Here is a 19,383-nt window from a genome sequence, read left to right on the forward strand (position 1 = left end):
CTGCAGCATAAACCACAGGAATTCTCCTCAATCTCTTCAAGATAAACCCCTGGGATCCCTGAGCTCTGCTGCTAATCCATCCTCTCTACTATTCATTCTCTTGCCTTTAAAGTTCCTTTTCACTCCCTCCCCCTCCAAATCCATAAAATTTCCAGGTCAACCCTAATTTGAAGCATTTCATCCTGCCGTCACCAAATGTACTCTCACTTACGTTTCGACATTCAGAAAGAAAAAAAAGTCATCATACTCATATGAGATCAAGAAAAATAGTTTACCAACATTTGAAAGTAATATTACTGCTCTCTGTTCACCTCTGCTGATCCACAGCTAAGCAAGTAGTAGGATATAAATATAACTTATCTTCACTATTCATGAGGATACTACTCATGAATTAAAAGTCTGACACAACATTTACGTGACCTCATTTTGAAAATTTAAAGTAGCATAAGGCCTCTAGGCTTAACTTTATCACAGAAAGATTAAAGACACACAAGCAAGCAGAGATTGTCTGCTGTGGGACACTGGCAAGTTCTCTTAACTTAAAACATCTGATATTAAAAATGCCAAACTTCTACGTGTCTGCAGTAATAAGGTGATTATCACACTGAATACCATTTTTAACACATGGACTGAAAATGTTAAGTGACTACAAATAAGCCCAAATGATTTTATCAAAATTTACCTTCGCAAAATGTTACTTTCAAATTCTTGGTAGAAAAACTTCTTATTCACATTAAAATACAATGAACAAATTATAAGGAAAGGAAGTAGCCATCAAATGTTATTCCCTATACCACCTCCCCTTGTTATGCATTCAATTATGCTTAGTTCAGACGTGGATTTCTCCATTCAGGAGAAGTACAGAATATACTGTTACTTGGGAAAACAAATTTCTAATGGCACAGTCTAACTCAAACAACAAAATTCCAACCATCTATCCCTACACTGCCATCTGTCAACATGACAATGATAATAGGTGCAACATTTACACTGCTTTGTATTGTTGTTGCGCAGTCACTAAGTCGTGTCCAACTCTTTGAGACCCCATGGACTGCAGCACGCCAGGCTCCTCTGTCCTCCACTACCACCCGGAGTTTGCTCAAATTCATGTCCATTGAGTCGGTGATGCTATCTAACCAACTCATCCTCTGCTTTGTAGCAAAAGCTGTAAGTGTGAGCAACGAAACAGTGGTAACCATGAAATTCAACACAGAAGAAAACAAAACATACAAAACCATTTTAAACTATCAAAAAATATGTCATAAAATTTGTCCTTATGTTCCCTCTGGTCCCTGAACGAAGTCTGTGCCATTTTAGACGGGATTCTAACAAGCGTGGTTATTTGGTTTCCAATCACATCATATTCAAAAAGAAGAAACTGAAAAAGAAGAATGGGGTGTGGGAAGACAGAACACAGAAAGTGGGAGATTCAGGATTTGAATGTTCCTCAACCAGGTCACAGTATCTACAGGAATAGCTCCCCCTTAATAATCACACTGTATCATTTACTTTTTTACTTATTAGTCCTTGAACTCACAGACTTTCAACTTCAGGTTGAAAGAAACTCTCTTGTGATTCTTGAGTCTCCTCCATAACTTCAAAATGAGGACTTTAATTCTATTTTCAATAAACTGCTTCACAAGTAGCTGAAACTGAAATTAAATTTCATAATATGAGGCTCTTAGACAATTTGAGCTGTAAGAATAATGAATCTGTAAATTTGCTGCTCTAGATATCAAAAAGGAATATTCACCCTCCTTTTCAGCTGCCCAATGCTAATCCCTCTGATTTTTTTTTTTTTTTTAATCCCTCTGATTTTAAGTAAACAGGATCTAGCAGATGCTTATAAGTGACTACACACATCCAGGATGGTAGACTTTTGCCTCATGGATCAGCAACCCAACAGCTCTTCAAGAATCAATAACTGGATTCAAAGCTAAACTCACTTAATTTTTAGCTGAAAAAAAAAATTAAGATATTGAAAGAACAAATCTCAATGCTTAATTGTATTTTACTGAAGCTATTTTTTTAAATGAACCAAAAGAACACTTAGCTATGTCATTAAATTCTTATCATTTAAAATGTCAAGAGAAAGTAGCATTTTCTAACAGGACAGGACACATTTGATTCTTATTGTCTCTGGTAATACACATTCTTTGAAGTTGGAACAAAAACTCACTCATACTCTATTATTAGGGAAACTATCTATGTAAATTAATTTTTAAGAAAAACTAGGATTGGGCTTCCCTGGTGTCTCAGTGGTAAAGAATACGCCTACCAATGTAAGAGACACTGATCCAGGACGATCCTGGATCAGTGAGGATCCGAGATATTGATCCTTGATTCCTGATTCAGGACGATCCCACGTACCACAAGTGTGGAGTCTGTGCTCTAAAGCCCAGGAGCCTCAACTACAGAGCCCGTGTGCCACAGCTACTGAAGTCCATGCACCTGAGACCCTGTGCTCTGCAACAAAAGAAGCCCCTGCAATGAGAAGCATGTGCAGCACAACTAGAGAACAGCCTGTGCAGCAATAAAGACCAAGCACAGCCAAAAATAAATAATTTAAAAAAGAAAACTAGGGTCTATCTTTTGAATTCACAAAAAAGATAAAACTCAGCATTTCATAAAATTTCAACCATCTGCAAAATTTCTAATACAATTAAGTAATCCATGTGTTTTTCAGTAGGGTATCAAAAATAATTTTTGCTTGCTTCTTTAAATGGCGACGCATGGCTTTTATGAAAATCAGGCATGCCCTCAGGTCCTAACAAAGGACATGGGACAGATGGATTTGTACCAAATATATCAAGATTTTATTTTTATTTATATCTGATTTTGCAATTCTGCCCTCTTACCACATACATGGCTTTCAACATCACTTAGGAAATAACCCTTAGAAAGAGGAAGCTTGAGTTAGGGGAATATGGAACGCATATGAAAGTGAAACATATTTTATGAGACAGCGATGTTTTTCTTCAGAGTGTATTTGATCAATACACTTAAGTAAGTTTCAAGGGGGGAAAAAAATCAACTAATTTTATTTGCCAATTGGTATTTCCCTTAAGAAAATCAGTTTCCCCAGGTTTTAACTGTGATAACAGTTGCTTTTAAAAAACTGTAGATTTCTGCATGTAAAATGTATATTGAAATAGACATGCACACAGAGAGAAGCGCACAGAGTGAATGGAGGAGCAGCAAGAATACAGATGGTTTACTAATGACCTCTATGATTATTCACCCTTCCCATTTCCCACTTTGCCTGGCGTATCAGCTCCCAGAGTCTCGAGTGCATACATGTATACTCAGTCATTCAGTTGTGTTCAATGTTTTGCAACATTTTGGACTGGAGCCCGCCAAGCTCCTCTGTCCATGGGATTTTCCAGGCAAGAATTCAGGTGTGGGTTGCCATTTCCTCCTGCGGGGGATCTTCCCGGCCCAGGGATCACACCTGCGTCTCCTGCACTGCTGGTGGATTCTTTATGGCTGAGCCATCCAGGAAGCCCTAACAGCCTAGAGAGTCATTGTCCAAAAATAAAATTAAAAAGCAGCGCATAGCGTGTGGGAAGCAGGCGGGAGGGTGCTGTGAAAAATAAGAACAAGGGGCAATGATGCAGGGTAATGGAGGAGACAGAGGCAGTCAGCCTAGTGATGAATATTTGGTCCCTAAATTAGCCTCTCTACAAAATCTGAAAAATCCCTTCATTACATTGCTTCAAATTAATTTAAATTATCAAACAGATACTTCAATTAAGCATGTTAATGTCTAGGCTATCAGAATGCATAAAGTTATTCCAGTCACCTGTTTCTTCAAACAGCTTCTCCAGCATGTAAAGGACATGATATGAATGAGAAATCTGCTTGGGACCAAAATGTAAGAGGCAATTCAGAAGCAGAAATTAGGAATTATTTGCCTATCTCAAATTACTGGCTCAGTAAGTCTTTGTTTTTTTTATTGGATTTCCCTGATTATAAGATTCATGTTTCTAACTTATTATCACTAATATATCAAAGGATAAACTTCTTAACTACTATGCAGGAAGTAGTTGTGACATTTACCTGCCAATGTTAGCAAGAGAGAACTCAGACCTCAACAGAACATTTCACCTCATTTGATTGTCACCCCTGGGTCACTTGTGTTAGAATCACCATGTGTCTGTTGCATAAAGCTATGACACAGCCTTAAAATAATTTTTTCCCCCTATGGAGACAGTCACACTACAGGTCAGACACTGCCAGAAAAGTCAGGGGAAAGTGCCAAATGTATCAGAATATATGAAGACATTCTACGGATGGGGGAGGCTAGGACAGTAGGAGGGACCTGCCAAGAGGAGGGCTCTGGCAGTGACTCTAAAACATACTTTAACTAACTTTCCAGAGTTGTGTAATTTTCACAATTACACGACTCGATGAGAGAAAGGGAAAAAATACAAGGTAAAGCAAATAAGAAACGTAGACAAAAACCTGTCATTTTTCAAATTAAAAGAAAAGGAGGCCTAACTATTCTAAAGTTATAGGTGAAGATGAGGAACCCAGAACTTGGGGAAGGCAAGTCAATATCACTGGAATACTGCAGTGACATGACAATAGCCAGTGATTCCAGAGAATCTTCAGACTCTAAAAATGACAAAGGTCTACACTTTAACTTTGAGACACTGGAAAAAAAAAAAGAATAGCATGCAGTTATATAAGTGAACGTATGCTGTGGCTATCTTTTTAACTTTGGTGTATACTTAACACAGTTTTCATTAGAAGTTGTTATTCAATGATAGTATACCTTGCAAATTAATGCCTTTCTAAACTGAGAAAATTTTGTATTTCCAAATCAATCAGGGCAACTGTCCTACCCCAAATAGGGCATTTCTCCCCTTATTCTGCCTGCTCCTGGGGTCTAGACTCCAGGAATTAGCATCGGGTTTGTTGCTGTTCTTGTTTCAGTCACTAAGTCATGTCTGACTCTTTACAACCCCACAGACTATATAGCCTGCCAGGTTCCTCGGTCCATGGAATTCTTCAGGCAAGAATACTGGAGTGGGAGTGGGTTGCCATTTCCTTCTCCAGGAGATCTTTCTGACCCAGGGATCGAACGATTGTCTCCTGCACTGTCAGGCAAAGAATTCTGTACCACTGAGCCACTAGGGAAGCAGAATCAGGGCTAGTGCTATGAATAATTACAAGTATTGCCTTCTCTTTCAAGTCTTGTGTTGGACACAGCAGGAAAGGGTGAACTCGGGCCCTGGCCGTTCAAACCCTGCACATTCCCAGGAAAAGTCTGTCTTTAGGACTGGCCCTTGGCCAGTTCCTAGGAAATGAGCTTGGAGCCCTTGGAATGAATCTTCTACCTGACAAAGATGTTCCTGTAGGCCTGTGGTCTTGGATTTGCTCAGACAGTTATGCCAACAAATGTTTTTTTGCTTTGTGGCTGGAATTTAAATAGCTGAGGTCAGTCACAAAGGGGCATCATGCCTGTGTGCTTAGTTGCTTAGTCGTGTCCAACTCTTTTGAGACCCCAGGCTCCTCTGTCCGTGGCAAAAATACTGGAGTGGGTTGCCATGACTTCCCCATCATGCCTGTGACTGACCCCTAATAAAAGCTCTGGACACCAAGACTCAGGGGAATTTCACTGGTTGGCGATACCCTGCATGTGTTATCACACATCATGGTGGGGAAGAGCAAACGTGTCCATGTGACGCTACTGACCAGACACTTGGGAACTTGTGCTGGTTTCTCTTGCACTTTGCCCAGAGAGCCTGGGCCCTTTGTTGATTTTAATCTGTATCCTTTTGTTAGAATAAAATATAACAGTGAGTTTAACAGCTTTTGAGTCCTATTATTCCTTCTAGGAAACCACAAAGCCGAAGAACAGTCTTCAGGTCTCCCTATCAAACTTACTGGGCTTCCCTGCTGGTTCAGATGGTAAAGAATCTGCCTGCCAATGCCGCAGACCCAAGTTTGGAGCCCCAGGTCATGAAAACCCCCTGGAAAAGGAAACGGTAACCCACTCCAGTATTCTCGCCCGCGATATCCCATGGACAGAGGAGCCTGGCAAGCTACAGTCCAAGGGGTCGGGGTCGCAAAAAATCAGACACGACTGAACAACTAACAACACACTTTTCCAAACCTATTATGTAGTTCAGTCCTCCAAACCCTGCAGTATAACTACTGCCATTTCATAGATGATAAAATCCAGACTTTGAGAAGTTAATTCATTTAACTGGTTGATTAAAATAATCCAAATTAATTGTGCTATACCATGCTGTAATGTTACAGGTTATAAAGAATTGTGAAATAGCTATCAGTTAACCTACATTTGCAGTATTTTCTTCAAAAAATATAAAATACAATTTCATACTCTCTGAATATTTAGACTAAAATTAATTTGTAAACACAGTAAAACTTATAATCATTAAGAACTTTATGTATGTTTGTGGTGGTTCTAAAAGCTATAATGTGGTACCAAAACTTTTAAAGATTATATGAGACTCCTTGCTTACCTATCCCTCCCCACTAAAAAAAATTTTTCAAAGTAATTCAATTCTCTGTTCCTCCAATCTTTGAGAACCATATGCGGACGTGTGTATGTGAGAGAATGAAATAGGCAGCTTATTTTCTTAATGTCTGCAAATGTACTTCAGAATGTTATCTTTGTATGTTGAGGGGGAAAGCTTAAAATGCACTGTCATTTCAGGGTTTTGCAGGTTTGTGCATATGTGCATGTGTGTGCAAGAGAGAAATGTTTCAAACATATGTTATGTTTAAGTTCAGTATTCAGCCACAGAAATACCTGATAGCACCAAGTTCTACTTGGTTTTGAGAAATACGCTGGCATTATCAATATTGGATTTCTATGGTGACTAAGGGCTTTTCTGGAGGCTCTGATGGTAAAGAATCCGCCTCCAATGAGGGAGACCTAGGTTCAATCCCTAGGGTGGAAGATCCCCTGAAAGAGGGCATGGCAACCCACTCCGATAATTCTTGCCCGGAGAATCCCCAGAGGAGCCTGGCGGGCTACAGTCCATAGTGTCGCAAAGAGTCGGACACGACTGAGCGACTAAACACAATACAGCACATGGTGACTAAAATTCTGGAGGCAAAGAAAATCTGTAATAGTTACTGATATCTCCTGGAATACAAAATACTTATTATTTAGTATAGTTTTATAATTTCTATTTGAATAAAACTGATTTCTAATTTAAAACTGATTTCCTTTTACAAAATTAGCTAAATGCTAAAACCATAACACAGGTTACCCATTTCAGTTTTGTGCCAAGACACTTTTATTTAGTAAAACTAAATAGCTAATTTTATACTTTCCTGATTTAAATTTATATATCTGTATAATACAGAAAGAAATCCTTAAACTTTCTATAGATCTGAATCATAAGTTGGAAAAGTTTTGGCAAGTACCTACTTTTTTCACCTCTGGCAATTTTTTTAAACAGACTTTTTGTTTTAGAGCTGTTTTAGATTCACAGCAAAACTGAGCAGAATATAGAGATTCCTCATGAAAAGTGTGTGAAAGTGTTAGTCACTCAGTCACTGCCTGACTCTTTGCAACCCCATGGACTGTAGCCCACCAGGCTCCTCTGTCTATGGGATTCTCCAGGCAAGAATACTGGAGTGGGTAGCCATCCCCTTCTCCAGAGGATCTTTCTGACCGGGGAATCAAACCTGAGTCTCCTGCATCGCAGATGGATTCTTTACCATGCGAGCCACCAGGGAAGTCCAAAGACCCTTGACACTCAACACAAGCACTGCCTCTCCCATCACCAACATTCCCCACCAGAGCAGTATATTTATCACTAACGAGGAACGTATACTACACATCAATATTATCCAGAATCTACAGTTTATTTTTAGAGTTCACTCTGCATGTTGTACATTTTATGGATTTACAAAAATGCACAGTGACATATATGCACTCATACAGTATCACATGGAACAGTTTCAATATCCTAAAAATTCTCTGTTCTACGTATTTCGCCATTCCTTCTCCTTTAACTCCCGGCAACCACTGATCCTTTTACTATCTCCATAGTTTTGTCTCTTCCAGAACGTCATGTAGTTGGAACCACATAGTACACAGCCCTTCAGATCGGCTTTTTTACTTAGCAGAATGCACTTAAGTTTCCTCCACGTCTTTTTGTTTTGGACCTCTCTGGTGGTTCAGACGGTAAAGCAACTGCCTATAATGCAGGAGACCTGGGTTCAGTCCCCAGGTCGGAAAGATCTCCTGGAGAAGGAAATGGCAACCCACTCCAGTATTCTCGCCTGGAAAATCCCATAGATGGAGGAGCCTGGTAGGCTACAGTCTATGGGGTCACAAAGAGTCGGACATGACTGAGCAACTTCACTTCGTGTCTTTTTATGGCCTGATAGCTCATTTCTTTTTAGCACGAAAAAACAATCCATGTCTGGATATACCATGGTTTACTTATCCATCCACCACCTGAAGGACATGTTGGTTATATCCAGGATTTGACCATTTTGAGTAAAATTGCTGCAAACATCATGTGCAGATTTTCATGTGGACATTCATTTTTCAGACCTTTTGGGTAATTACCAACGAGTGTGACTGCTGAATCACAGGTCAGAGTAGGTTTAGTTTTATAAGAAACTATCTATATAAACAGTCTTCCAAAGTGGTTAACATACACTTGGCTTTCCCACCAGCAGTTCCTATCGCTCCACATCTCCAACAGCATTTGGTGCTTTCAGTGATCTGGATTTTGGCCGTTCTAATAGCTGTGAAGTATTAAGCACCTGAATTCTGATTTCAAAGTACATTTGAAATGTAACATTTCCCAGAATAATCCAAAGACTGAAAAATGTCAACATTTCTTTTAAAAAACTTTTTTATGAAACTATTGCCCTAAGTAGATTTTTCCCTATCAATTACTTACAGCTAGAAAGAATTTTGTATATATTGGACATCGAGAATTGATACTGGAAATTTTAAATTAATGACATAGGAAGTCAACATAGAAAGCACAAATGAAATCAAACTAGTATGATTTCAAAAAATTAAGTTTAAAAGCTTTCTTGGCCAAAGTTTCATCAGTGGGGGGATAAACTCAGTGAAGAATATGCAATTCTGATTGAAATCATTTAATTGAAACTCACTGAATTTACTGTTCTAGGCTAGTTTTCCCAGAAGGATCGGCTGATCCAAGAAGAATCAAGAAAGAATGTGGCTCGCAGTGAACTATTCAAACATCTTTCTTCGTTAGCTAAAAATGAAATGGCAACCCACTCCAGTATTCCTGCCTAGGAAATCCCACGGATAGAGGAGCCTGGCGGGCTATAGTCCATGGGGTAGCAAGCGTCAGACAGGACAAAGCAACTAAACCACCACCACCAATCACTATAGACATCATATCAAATTCTGTAGTAATAATAAAGCGATGACTGCTTTTCAGCTGGAGGGCCTGTATTTTTCCTGCTGCATATCTAGCTGTGGTGCATTTTACTGAGAAAGGATGACTGCACCAGCTTTTATCCAGGAAGCAGATTTTAGCCTTCTGCTTAGGTCTCCCACATGCTAATATGGATGACTTTGTTCTGAAGAAGATCACTGATACAAATACATGTAGGTGAATAAATGTATTGTCACAGTTACAAATTCAATGTTAACATTTTACACACTAACTTCCAAGTGAGAAACCTAGAACTAGATTCTCAGTATGTGTGAGGTTCCACTGAATCACAACAGTAGTTAGTACAGAAAAAAACATCAAATGTTAACATGAATCACTCTGAATACAGAACACTGAGTGTTCTGAATACAGAACGCTCTGAATACTCTGACCCTCTGTCCCCAGGAGTGCACTTTAAAGCAGACAATTCATTCTCCACACATATGTTAGCACAAGTAACATGTGTGCATGCTAAGTCATTTCAATTGTGTCCAAGTCTTCACGACCCTATGGACTGTAGCTTGCCAGGCTCCTGTATCCATGGGATTCTATAAGCAAGAATACTGGAGTGGGCTGCCATGCCCTCCTCCAGGAGATTGTCCTGACCCAGGGATTGAATCCTTGTCTCAGGCATCTCCTAAATTGGCAGGTGGATTCTTTACCACAAGCGCCACCTGGGAAGCCCAAAGTAATGTGTGGCTGCCTGAAGTTTAACGACTAATGCTCTTTAAAGAAGAGAGAGTTTATTTCCAGGCTAGTGTTGAAAAAATTCTGAGAAATGTTTGAAAACTCCTTCAAGTAATTTTCTCATATAGTCACTGGGAGGAAAATGATTTTACAAAATAGATACCTTCATTGATTTATTAAATGTAATTTGTCAAAGAAATGAAACATTTAGATAAATTCTAGTCTTCTCTCACCACCAACTTCTCCCAAAATATATATTCCATCAAAGATGGCTCACTAAGAAGCTCTACTGCAGTCAGAGTGGCAGAATCTAAGAGGACATAACGAGTCCTTCTGCTGCACAGGATCATTATCTACCTCTAACGTGTCCTTAAAAGGCTGACTTCTAATCATGTGCCAGAGAGGGCCCTGCTAACTTCAGTGCTTTCATAAAGAAGAATAGATGAGAGCTCTCATTATAAATGACTTCAATACAACCAAGGAGAGAGTGAGCAGCCCAGAAAAAGAAGTCCTCATGTAGAAATGTTGGTGGCATGAAATGCCAAGTGCCTTTAACTAAGACTTTCCCTGTCATAAAGCAAATTCTGTAAAAATGACTGCAAATAAATTCTTTGGGGCTCAGTGTGAATCGGCAATTTCCATTTATATTATACTGTTGTTTACTCAAAAACTTTTTAATGAATAGGACTCAGAGTTTGCCAAAGTGTTTTCCACAAAACAGCTCTCTTGAGATGTTCCAGATCTGTAATCAAATAAGTCTGAAAAACCCTGAATAGTTAATTCACCTCTTGGGTATGCATAATGCACACTAATATATAAAAGCCTCTAAGAAGACAACCATTAAAATTTTTTAATATTGTTTAACTAAGCATTTCCCAGACATATTTGGCTACATATCTAACAGCTAATTAAACAGTTTGGGAAATGCTACCACATAGGAAAAATATTATTATCATTTAAGAAATATTAGGAAATACTATACTCTGGACACTATGCTAAAACGAGTTCTAGTTCTTAAACAAAGTACTGATTTTATTTGTGTGACTTATTTTATTCAACTTATTATTATTTCTTTTATACAGCTCTATCCTTAATAGTATTTTGGTCTGTTGTTTTCCAATTTTGCCTGATTTTTTTTTCTGCATAGATATGAAAGTCTAGCAAATGTAAACTAGTTATATTAGTCTCTGGCTCAATTCTCTACTTCAAACACAGGAAATATTTTACAACTAAATCTTGGCTAATAACAACCTGTATTTGTTTTTTAAACAAAACAGTGATGAAAATGCAAATAACTACAGCACTTCAGAGTTGGTTAACAAATCCTAAGAATACTTTCAGGCCATTGGGAAGGTCTTTCCAACCTACATTTCAAAATGTTCAGAAAGAAGCTATCTTGGTTGCTAATTTCAGTATAAGGAAAAATGATCTGACTGCTCAAAGGCTTATGTGAATGTCTTCCTTTTACATTTAACACTGAATCATTTGCATCCTCCATTTAATACCAAGAAGGTGTCAGCCACAAACCGGATGTCACCAAGATGCAAATAAACTACAAATGAGACCAGCTGTTGTTATTCAGTATAGGGACTGATCTATTTATTTTCTCATCCCACCCACCCTCCTCAGGTTTCATTTTTGTCTTCTCAATCTCAACTTGTTCCACTCGGGGTCTCCCTCTATCCTCTTCTGTGTGAACACATTACATATTTTCACAGACAGGCCACTTGTGGTCAAAGGAAAGATGAAATCAATCAGTCTTTGTGATAATAAAAACCATGATCTTGATAGCCAAACCAAGAATATTATGCAACACAGATGTTATCTATCAATAGACCTTGAAGAGCCGTATATGCTTAATGCACTGAGTTCATACAAACTGTTGCTAATTAGAGAGATGAGGTCAATAAATAAACAGCAGTGAGTTAGCATTTGGAAGGCTGAGAAACATATATGAATGGATGGGAAAGGTCACTTTTGAGAGTCAAGAATGGGAATTAAATTTAATCTGGAGAAAATCTTGGTTGCATTTGAAAGCTTCTGAGCAGGTAAGTGCTTTGATTAAATACATAGTTAAAGAGTTCAGGTATAAATGAACTGGATGGGTGAGTAGCTGTTAATCGAGTATTTTAAGTCACTTGGTTCAAAGTGACTGACCTAAGTCAGGGTTATCAGGACCCAGACCAAGTGTAGACATGGGGAGCGATGAAGGTGCCAACAATGATTTCAAAGTAAGAGCTGGTGGAGCTTAGAAGGTGAAGAAGGTGGGATACATGAAACCTGAGACTGAGGTTCCCCACACCAGGCTCAAATGATGTCAAGCTGACTAGGGGAAAGGCTGGGAAGAGAAGCTTCTTCAAAGGAGGAAATGTTTCCATGTGTTGGGTTGAACTGCCCAGCAATGAAGTGAGATAACTGAACAGAAAACCTGAAGTATGATCACAATAAGACAAGAATGACAAGTCTTATTAATAAAAACATATTTTGATTAGTCTTTCCTGGGGGCACATGGGAGACAGGATTGCAGAAATTTAGAGAATGAAAAAAAGAAAGGTTACGTATCAATAACTTGATTAAAATTCCATACTAAGTCAGTGACAGCTGTCCTAGAGCAATACTTATCTATTACAGCACAACCCATCCAAAAGCAAATGTGTGCAGAGAATTACAAAATATTTTTCAGACTGATGAAATTTCACTTTTATGCCTTTTTTTTTTCTTTTTTCCCCAATGCTGCAGAAAGAGATGATGGGGAATTTAAATTGGATGGGCCAAATATTTGCACAAGAATTCCACAGTCTATGTAGATAAGTTTCCTACCATTACTGCTTAGCGTTGGGCTCGGGCACTTGCCCTGTCAAGCAATAGATTTTCAGTACTGCCCCTGGCAGACATTCTACCAGCAAAAGCAATCCCTGCCCAGGCCCAAACATTCCCAGCTATTCTAGTCAGGCCAGTTCAACCCATGCCCCTTAAAACCTCACAAAAACACTGACTTATACTGCAGTATATCCCTACTCAGCTTCTTACTAACCATAAACTATTTAAACTACCCAACAGTTTCTTTAGCTATAAAATGTACAACAGCTGACAAAATACCTATTGGTCTTCTTTGTTGCAAATACAGGATGTAAGGTAGGTGAGACCATGCCCAATAAATATCATTAGCAGTATTATTTTAATCCATGAAATAAATGGAGTTTAATTTTTTTTAATATATAAGGTACAATAAACTTGTGTTAAATTGGTGGTTACTTTAGGTCAATGGTTTTAAAACTCATTTACCAATGAAACATTTTTCAAAGAAAATGTTATACCGGAACAGAAAAAGCTAGATAGAGCAGCTGTAATTTACAAAGGGATGTGAAAGCCTGGCTCTCACTCATTCAGCTTCCTTCACACTCCCTTCCACCAGTCACCCCAAACCTCCAAGGCAGGTTCCCAGGGCTCCAGCAAACACACTTTTAAAAAATATATCATTTTGGGTAATAATTGATATAATCAAAAATTATGGAAAACAGGTCCCCATTGGTAAGAGAAGCATTCTAATTTTTTAAATTTTTTTAAAAAATGATCATTCTTTTCATTCTGACACCTTCAGGAGCTCTTGAAGGTTTCAAAATAATTACATATTCCAAAATTTTAGTGTACTTTTTGCATAGTGAAAATTGATGAGTCTTTTGAGATGCTGGAATTACTTCTCCACCCTCCCAGTTCCCCAACTCCTGCACACATGTACACACCTCCTTTCTAGGAAACTCAAAAGAAAGCAAATGCACTTTAGCAATCAACTGGATTGCCTCTTTCCATAGCATCCCATCAGTAAAGGACTGTGCAATGGGAGCCCCAGCAGATTAGGATCCCCAGAAGATGTGGTCGACCACCAGAGTGGTGTTGATTTTTGTAACTGAAATAAATACTCTGAAAAAAACAAACTCTCCAGTGTACCACAGCCCCCATAACTCTCTATTATCCTAAAAAACTGCATTATCTGTCTTCTGGAAATATTTGAACAGGTCAGAGAATAGGGCTTATAACTTGAGTAAGCAACTTCTGGATTCATAAGAAATTCCATTCCTGAGTGATATCACCAGATTGGGGGCTTTTTGAACTATCTGAGTATCCCTATACCTGGTCACTTGGGTTAGGAAACTGCTTTCCACCAGCCAGAAGACCTGTCGATCTGGGACTTACCTCCCTGATGGGGCAGTGGATAAGAATCCACCTGCCAATGAAGGGGTCACCGTGTGATCCCTGGCCCAGGAAGTTCCCACATGCTGCAGAGCAACTAAGCCCAGTGCACTCTAGAGCCCAGGAGCCCCAACTCCTGAGGCTGCACGCTGCAACTACTGAAGTCTGTGCACCTAGAGCCTGTTCAGGACAAGACAAGCCACGCAGTGAGAAACCTGTGCACCTCAAGGACGCGTGGCCCCACGCTCACTGCAACTAGACAAAGTCTAGGCAAAGGAATGTACACCCGGCACAGCCAAAAATAAAATTACTTACTTCAAAAAAGTAAAGCTGCGGACACACAATAAAGGGTGTAAACTCACAGGCAACTCTGAACATTCCACCAAACATTAAATTTCTAATTTATTAATAATTTGTAAAATAAATATTAGATTTCTTATCATGCACACTCCTTGACTGGAAAATTCCTAATTCAATGAAGTATTTCTTTACCCTCATATCCTTTCTAAAAGAAAGACATTAATGTTATATTCTTGGGTGAAAAACAGTGAGGTCTCGAGAGGATAACAACAGTCTTTGGATGTGTACATTTTATATGCAGACAGACACAGAAAAATTCTGAGAGAATAAATGCTAATGTTAATAGAAGACGGAGAAATCATGTGGTTTTTAATTTAATTTTATTTTTGACATCTCTTTTTCCATTTTCTTTTCTTAAACAATCAACATTTAAAACCTCAGGTATATCTTCACAATACCTTCCTTGCTAAAAGCTCAGTCAGGGAATCCTACCAGGGTCCATGACCAGGCTCCTTCAGGGCTCCCCCTACTCTCTATCTTTAACCTCTGGCCCCAAGTACTCAGCCTGCTTCCCCAGCCTCTCAGCAGCTGTCCCCACTCATTTGGCCCCTTCTGTTTCTTCTACCACTGACTGTACAACTAACTGCAAGTGAGGTGAAGGACAAGAGCCCCAAATCTCTGGTCTTAAGTTTACTACCAACCATAAGGGAGAAAGAAAAAAGTAAACAAACAGCATGACAAAGTATAGGGAAGGAGTGAATTTGCATCAGCTTACAAACTGTATACAATTGAGGCTCCTGGTTTATAGTTTTTAGCACACCCGTGAAATTGCGAGGCAGCATTCGGGGAGGAGCCCACAGCAGGCCCAGGACTACCGACGACTGTGGAGTTCTTCCCAGGAGGCCAGGAATCAGAAGCATTGTAAGGATCAGCGCTACAATGAATTAACCTTGCCCGATATATATATACCCCAAGTTTTCAAGCATATGTAGATTGCATTAATAATCAATTCTTAACATTTAACACTTCTTTTCTCATTGTTTCTCAATCAAATGATGCAAAAACTACAACTCTCAGGTCAACGGCTGCATCATTTTTTTTGATGTTCAAGAGTCTCAAGAGATTGTTCAAAGAGGCTGGGAACACTAGTGTACAGAAAAGAGGCCAGGTCTCAGAAGTGTGACAGAACAGGCTTTACGTGGAAGCTCCGTCATTAACTGAGCAAATCTGAACCGGTTCTCTAAACTCTCTGAGCCTCAAGTTTCCAAATACAAAGCTGGGGATAATAATTCCATGAATCTTCCCACGAGGGAAAAGCAAGTGAACAAAGTCTTCTAGCTGACTATCTGCTCCCCTTCAAACCTCACCTGAAGTCCACGCAGATAGAAGGGCAAATGTAAAAGGCACTCTGCCCCTCTCACAACCTCTAAATGAAAGGCCAACCTACTAGGCCGATGGCCAGCCCTGACACGCTGGCCTCTTGGCATGTCCTCTTATCCACAGAAACACACACACACACAAAATTATATGAAAAAAATTTTCAGTATTATTTCTTTTTTGAAGAGTAACATATAAAATCAACTTCTGCCTCAGAACAAAGTGTAACTATTCTTGGACAGTGTCAGAGAGGAAACAGCAGATTAAGTTTTATATATAACCTGAAACTGAAAATTATTTTTGAAATCATTTCTTGAACATAAATGTTTTCAATGGTTTAGATGAAATGATAGCACAGTATAATTCAAGATAAACATGGACTATCTCTCCAGAAGATCTCCACCTTCCTTTAATCAGGAAAATAAGTCTAGTTTACAGGAAATGACTGAGCACCAAGGAACTGATGCTTTCACATTGTGGTGCTGGAAAAGACTCTTGAGAGTCTCTTGGACAGCAAGGAGATCAAACCCAGTCAGTCCAAAGGGAATCAACTCTGAATACTCATCGGAAGGATTTATGCTGAAGTTGGAGCTCTAATACTCTGGCCACCTAATGTGAAGAGCCAACTCATTGGAAAAAAACCTTGATGCTGGGAAATAGTGAAGGCAGGAGGAGACAGGGGTGACAGAGGATGAGATGGCTGGATGGCATCACCAACTTAACCAACATGAGTTTGATAGTGAAGGACAGGGAAGCCTGGCAAGCTGCAATCCATGGGGTCGCAAAGAATTGGACACGACTTGGGAACTGAACAACAACAATCCAAAATGACACTATCAACTGAATATAGTAAGTCGATAAGCATTTTAAATCAAAGCAAAGGATTATTTCATTTTTAAATACCTGATGACACACAGCAATGAGAAATACTAACAAGTATCAAATTCTAATATAGACAATGTAGTTCATGCAAACAATTTTTTTTCTTTCAGAAAATTTATTTTCTGCCATTAGCTACAAACCCATAAAGGGGTAATATTAAAGGTATTATTATTACAGTACTAAAACAATCTTTTATACGTTGGTTTATAGAGCAAGCTTTTGGAAGGACAAAGCAATCACAGCAACAATTCACAACAGTCTTTAAAAAGCAGACTATTCCACATTACAAATGCAAGTGAACTGTTATTTAAATCAGGAAGCAAGGAAAAAACTATCTTTTAGGAGGATAACATAGATGAGGAAACATCTCTTACTTTACGAGCAGCCATGGTGTTTTCTTACTTTACGAGCAGCCATGGTGTTTGTTCCTACACTGAAAACTGATGTTATCGCAATTATCCATCCCAATCTCCAGGCCTTGCTCCTGGAGGCAGTTGTAACTTCTCCACCTCTTACTGTGTTAACACTAGTTCAGTAGTTTCCTGATAAAGAATCTTAGTGCAAACAGATCTTAGTGATTAACTGTAAGGTTCATCCCCTTCTTGTACAGATAAGTAAACTGAGGCCAAAACAAGTATCTTACTGTTAATAATAAAGCTAATTAATTGAAAAGCCTACCCAGGGCTTTCCCAGTCCACACCTCTCATGAGAACCACAATTGTGAAACAGACAACTCAAGCAGGTATCAACCCAGAAGCATAGGAAATGTTTTCAGCAGGCCGCATAGCATAATTTTAACTATTAAAACAATTCAAGCGATTATTAGTTATACACCAGCATCCTTCAGATAGTAAGTGTAGGAACAGTGCTAATTTGCCTGAATCTCTTCTAATATATTCTTTTTATTCAAAAGCAACAGTACAATGGAAAATTTAGAAATATTGTCATTTTAATAAAGTCCATACTACATATGCTATATTTTCAACTAGTAAATCAAATCAATATACCAATCCTGACACTTAGGTACATTGTGCCTATGGGAAATGTGATAACTATTTCAATGCAAGCTTTTTTGAAATGTACACTGCAACACAAATCCTAAGCATTTTTAAGATTCACATTAATTCCAAGCTTTTTAAAAATGTATTTACAGAAGAAAGCTTCTTTTGCAATTTATATGTTCCTAAATGTTTCCATTAGCTAAAAGATATTTTGGAATATGATCAAACAGTATTGAATATCAGGTTCTAACAGCAAAGCTAAATCTCTGACAGTTCTCAGATGTGGCCACTGCTTTAAACCACTGTGTCCCCAAAGGTCTATCAGGGTAAAAATTCTACCTTAACAAGTGAAGACAGCATGGCATATTTAATGGTTTAATTTCATCTCTAAGTGGTAAACACAAAATTGGATTTGGGCTTACTTCACACTCTTAACAACTTAGTATTAACATATGCATCTCTCATTCTTCCTCCTCAAGAAAGAAGTTTACACATTCCAGCTACATATAACTTCCAAATTCTTTCTATGAAAACCAAAATAGGACTCCTTTAAAAAAAAAAAGATGGAGAATTGGCAGACTACATGTTTATGGTAACCTACAAAAAAACATAGAAATGTGCAGCCCCAGCTCACCAGAAAAATCACATGTGACCAAACTATTCTGTGACATCTTATGTCTTTTATGCCCAATATTCTGGTTTTGCATTCGCCTATGTCAAACCCTAAAGGCTCAAGAGCTAGGTACTACTGTAGAACATCTTTAGCACGAAGAGTGTGAGAGCTCTGTTTTGGCCCGTGGCGTGATCTTAGAAACACATGAATCAAACCTATTTATTTCCCCTCTGCTATTTAAAATCGAGAGACCTCAGGCTTGGGACGTGGCTAAACGACAACAAAAAGAGAAGAAGAAAAAAACACCCGAACACGGAACACGCTAAGAACAAAGGAAACACCAGCTTGTGAACAGGAAATGAAGCAACTCTATACACATAAATACCTTTTGGGGCCGCCAACGTAGGTGAAAGTAAAGGTGGAGTCTGAGTATCTGAAATCTGAAACGAAAAGTCTTGTTAAAAGCTACCCCCTGGAGTGGATTTTTAACCCTCGTCCTGACTCGGACCCCTTATTTATTTGATAGAGCCAAGGGGAGGCCTGGCTGGGCGGGAGGCGAGAGCTGGAGAACCCCGAGTTCCCCTCTCCGAGCGGTGCCGGAGGGGATGCTGCGCACCCCGAGCCGGGTGCCGCGCGTGGCCGCCCCCCGCAACAAGTGCCGGGTGCCATGGCAACGGCGGGAATTTCCCGGTCCGGGCTGCCGGAAGCGGCCCCCGCTGAGCTGTCGGCTCGGGGAGCAAAATCCTGTCCCCCTCCAGGGGGAGCAAAATGGACGAAAGACGACCCCCAAGCAGAGGCTCGGGGCGCCTTAGGGACCTAGGGCATCTCTCCTTTTTCCGGGGCATGACATTGCCAGTCGAAGGTACTAGAGGGAGCCGAAGCGACCGGAGATCGGCCCAACGCTGCCCACCGTGGG

At 39.4% G+C, this 19,383-nt stretch overlaps 1 protein-coding gene across 3 annotated transcripts in view; it reads right to left on the bottom strand.

Moving 5' to 3' along the window:
• Positions 1 to 19,383, bottom strand: part of PARP8 (poly (ADP-ribose) polymerase family, member 8) — a 197,309-nt gene that overhangs the window by 176,037 nt on the left and 1,889 nt on the right. For all 3 annotated transcript variants that reach the window (XM_010857180.1, XM_010857181.1, XM_010857179.1), the window contains one exon: positions 18,853 to 18,907. In XM_010857180.1, the coding sequence (XP_010855482.1) occupies positions 18,853 to 18,907 (55 nt within the window). The remainder of the gene's footprint in view (positions 1 to 18,852; positions 18,908 to 19,383) is intronic.

This window comes from Bison bison, unplaced genomic scaffold, assembly GCF_000754665.1.
Source record: "Bison bison bison isolate TAMUID 2011002044 unplaced genomic scaffold, Bison_UMD1.0 scf7180017864378, whole genome shotgun sequence".
Classification (NCBI taxonomy): Eukaryota; Metazoa; Chordata; class Mammalia; order Artiodactyla; family Bovidae; genus Bison; species Bison bison.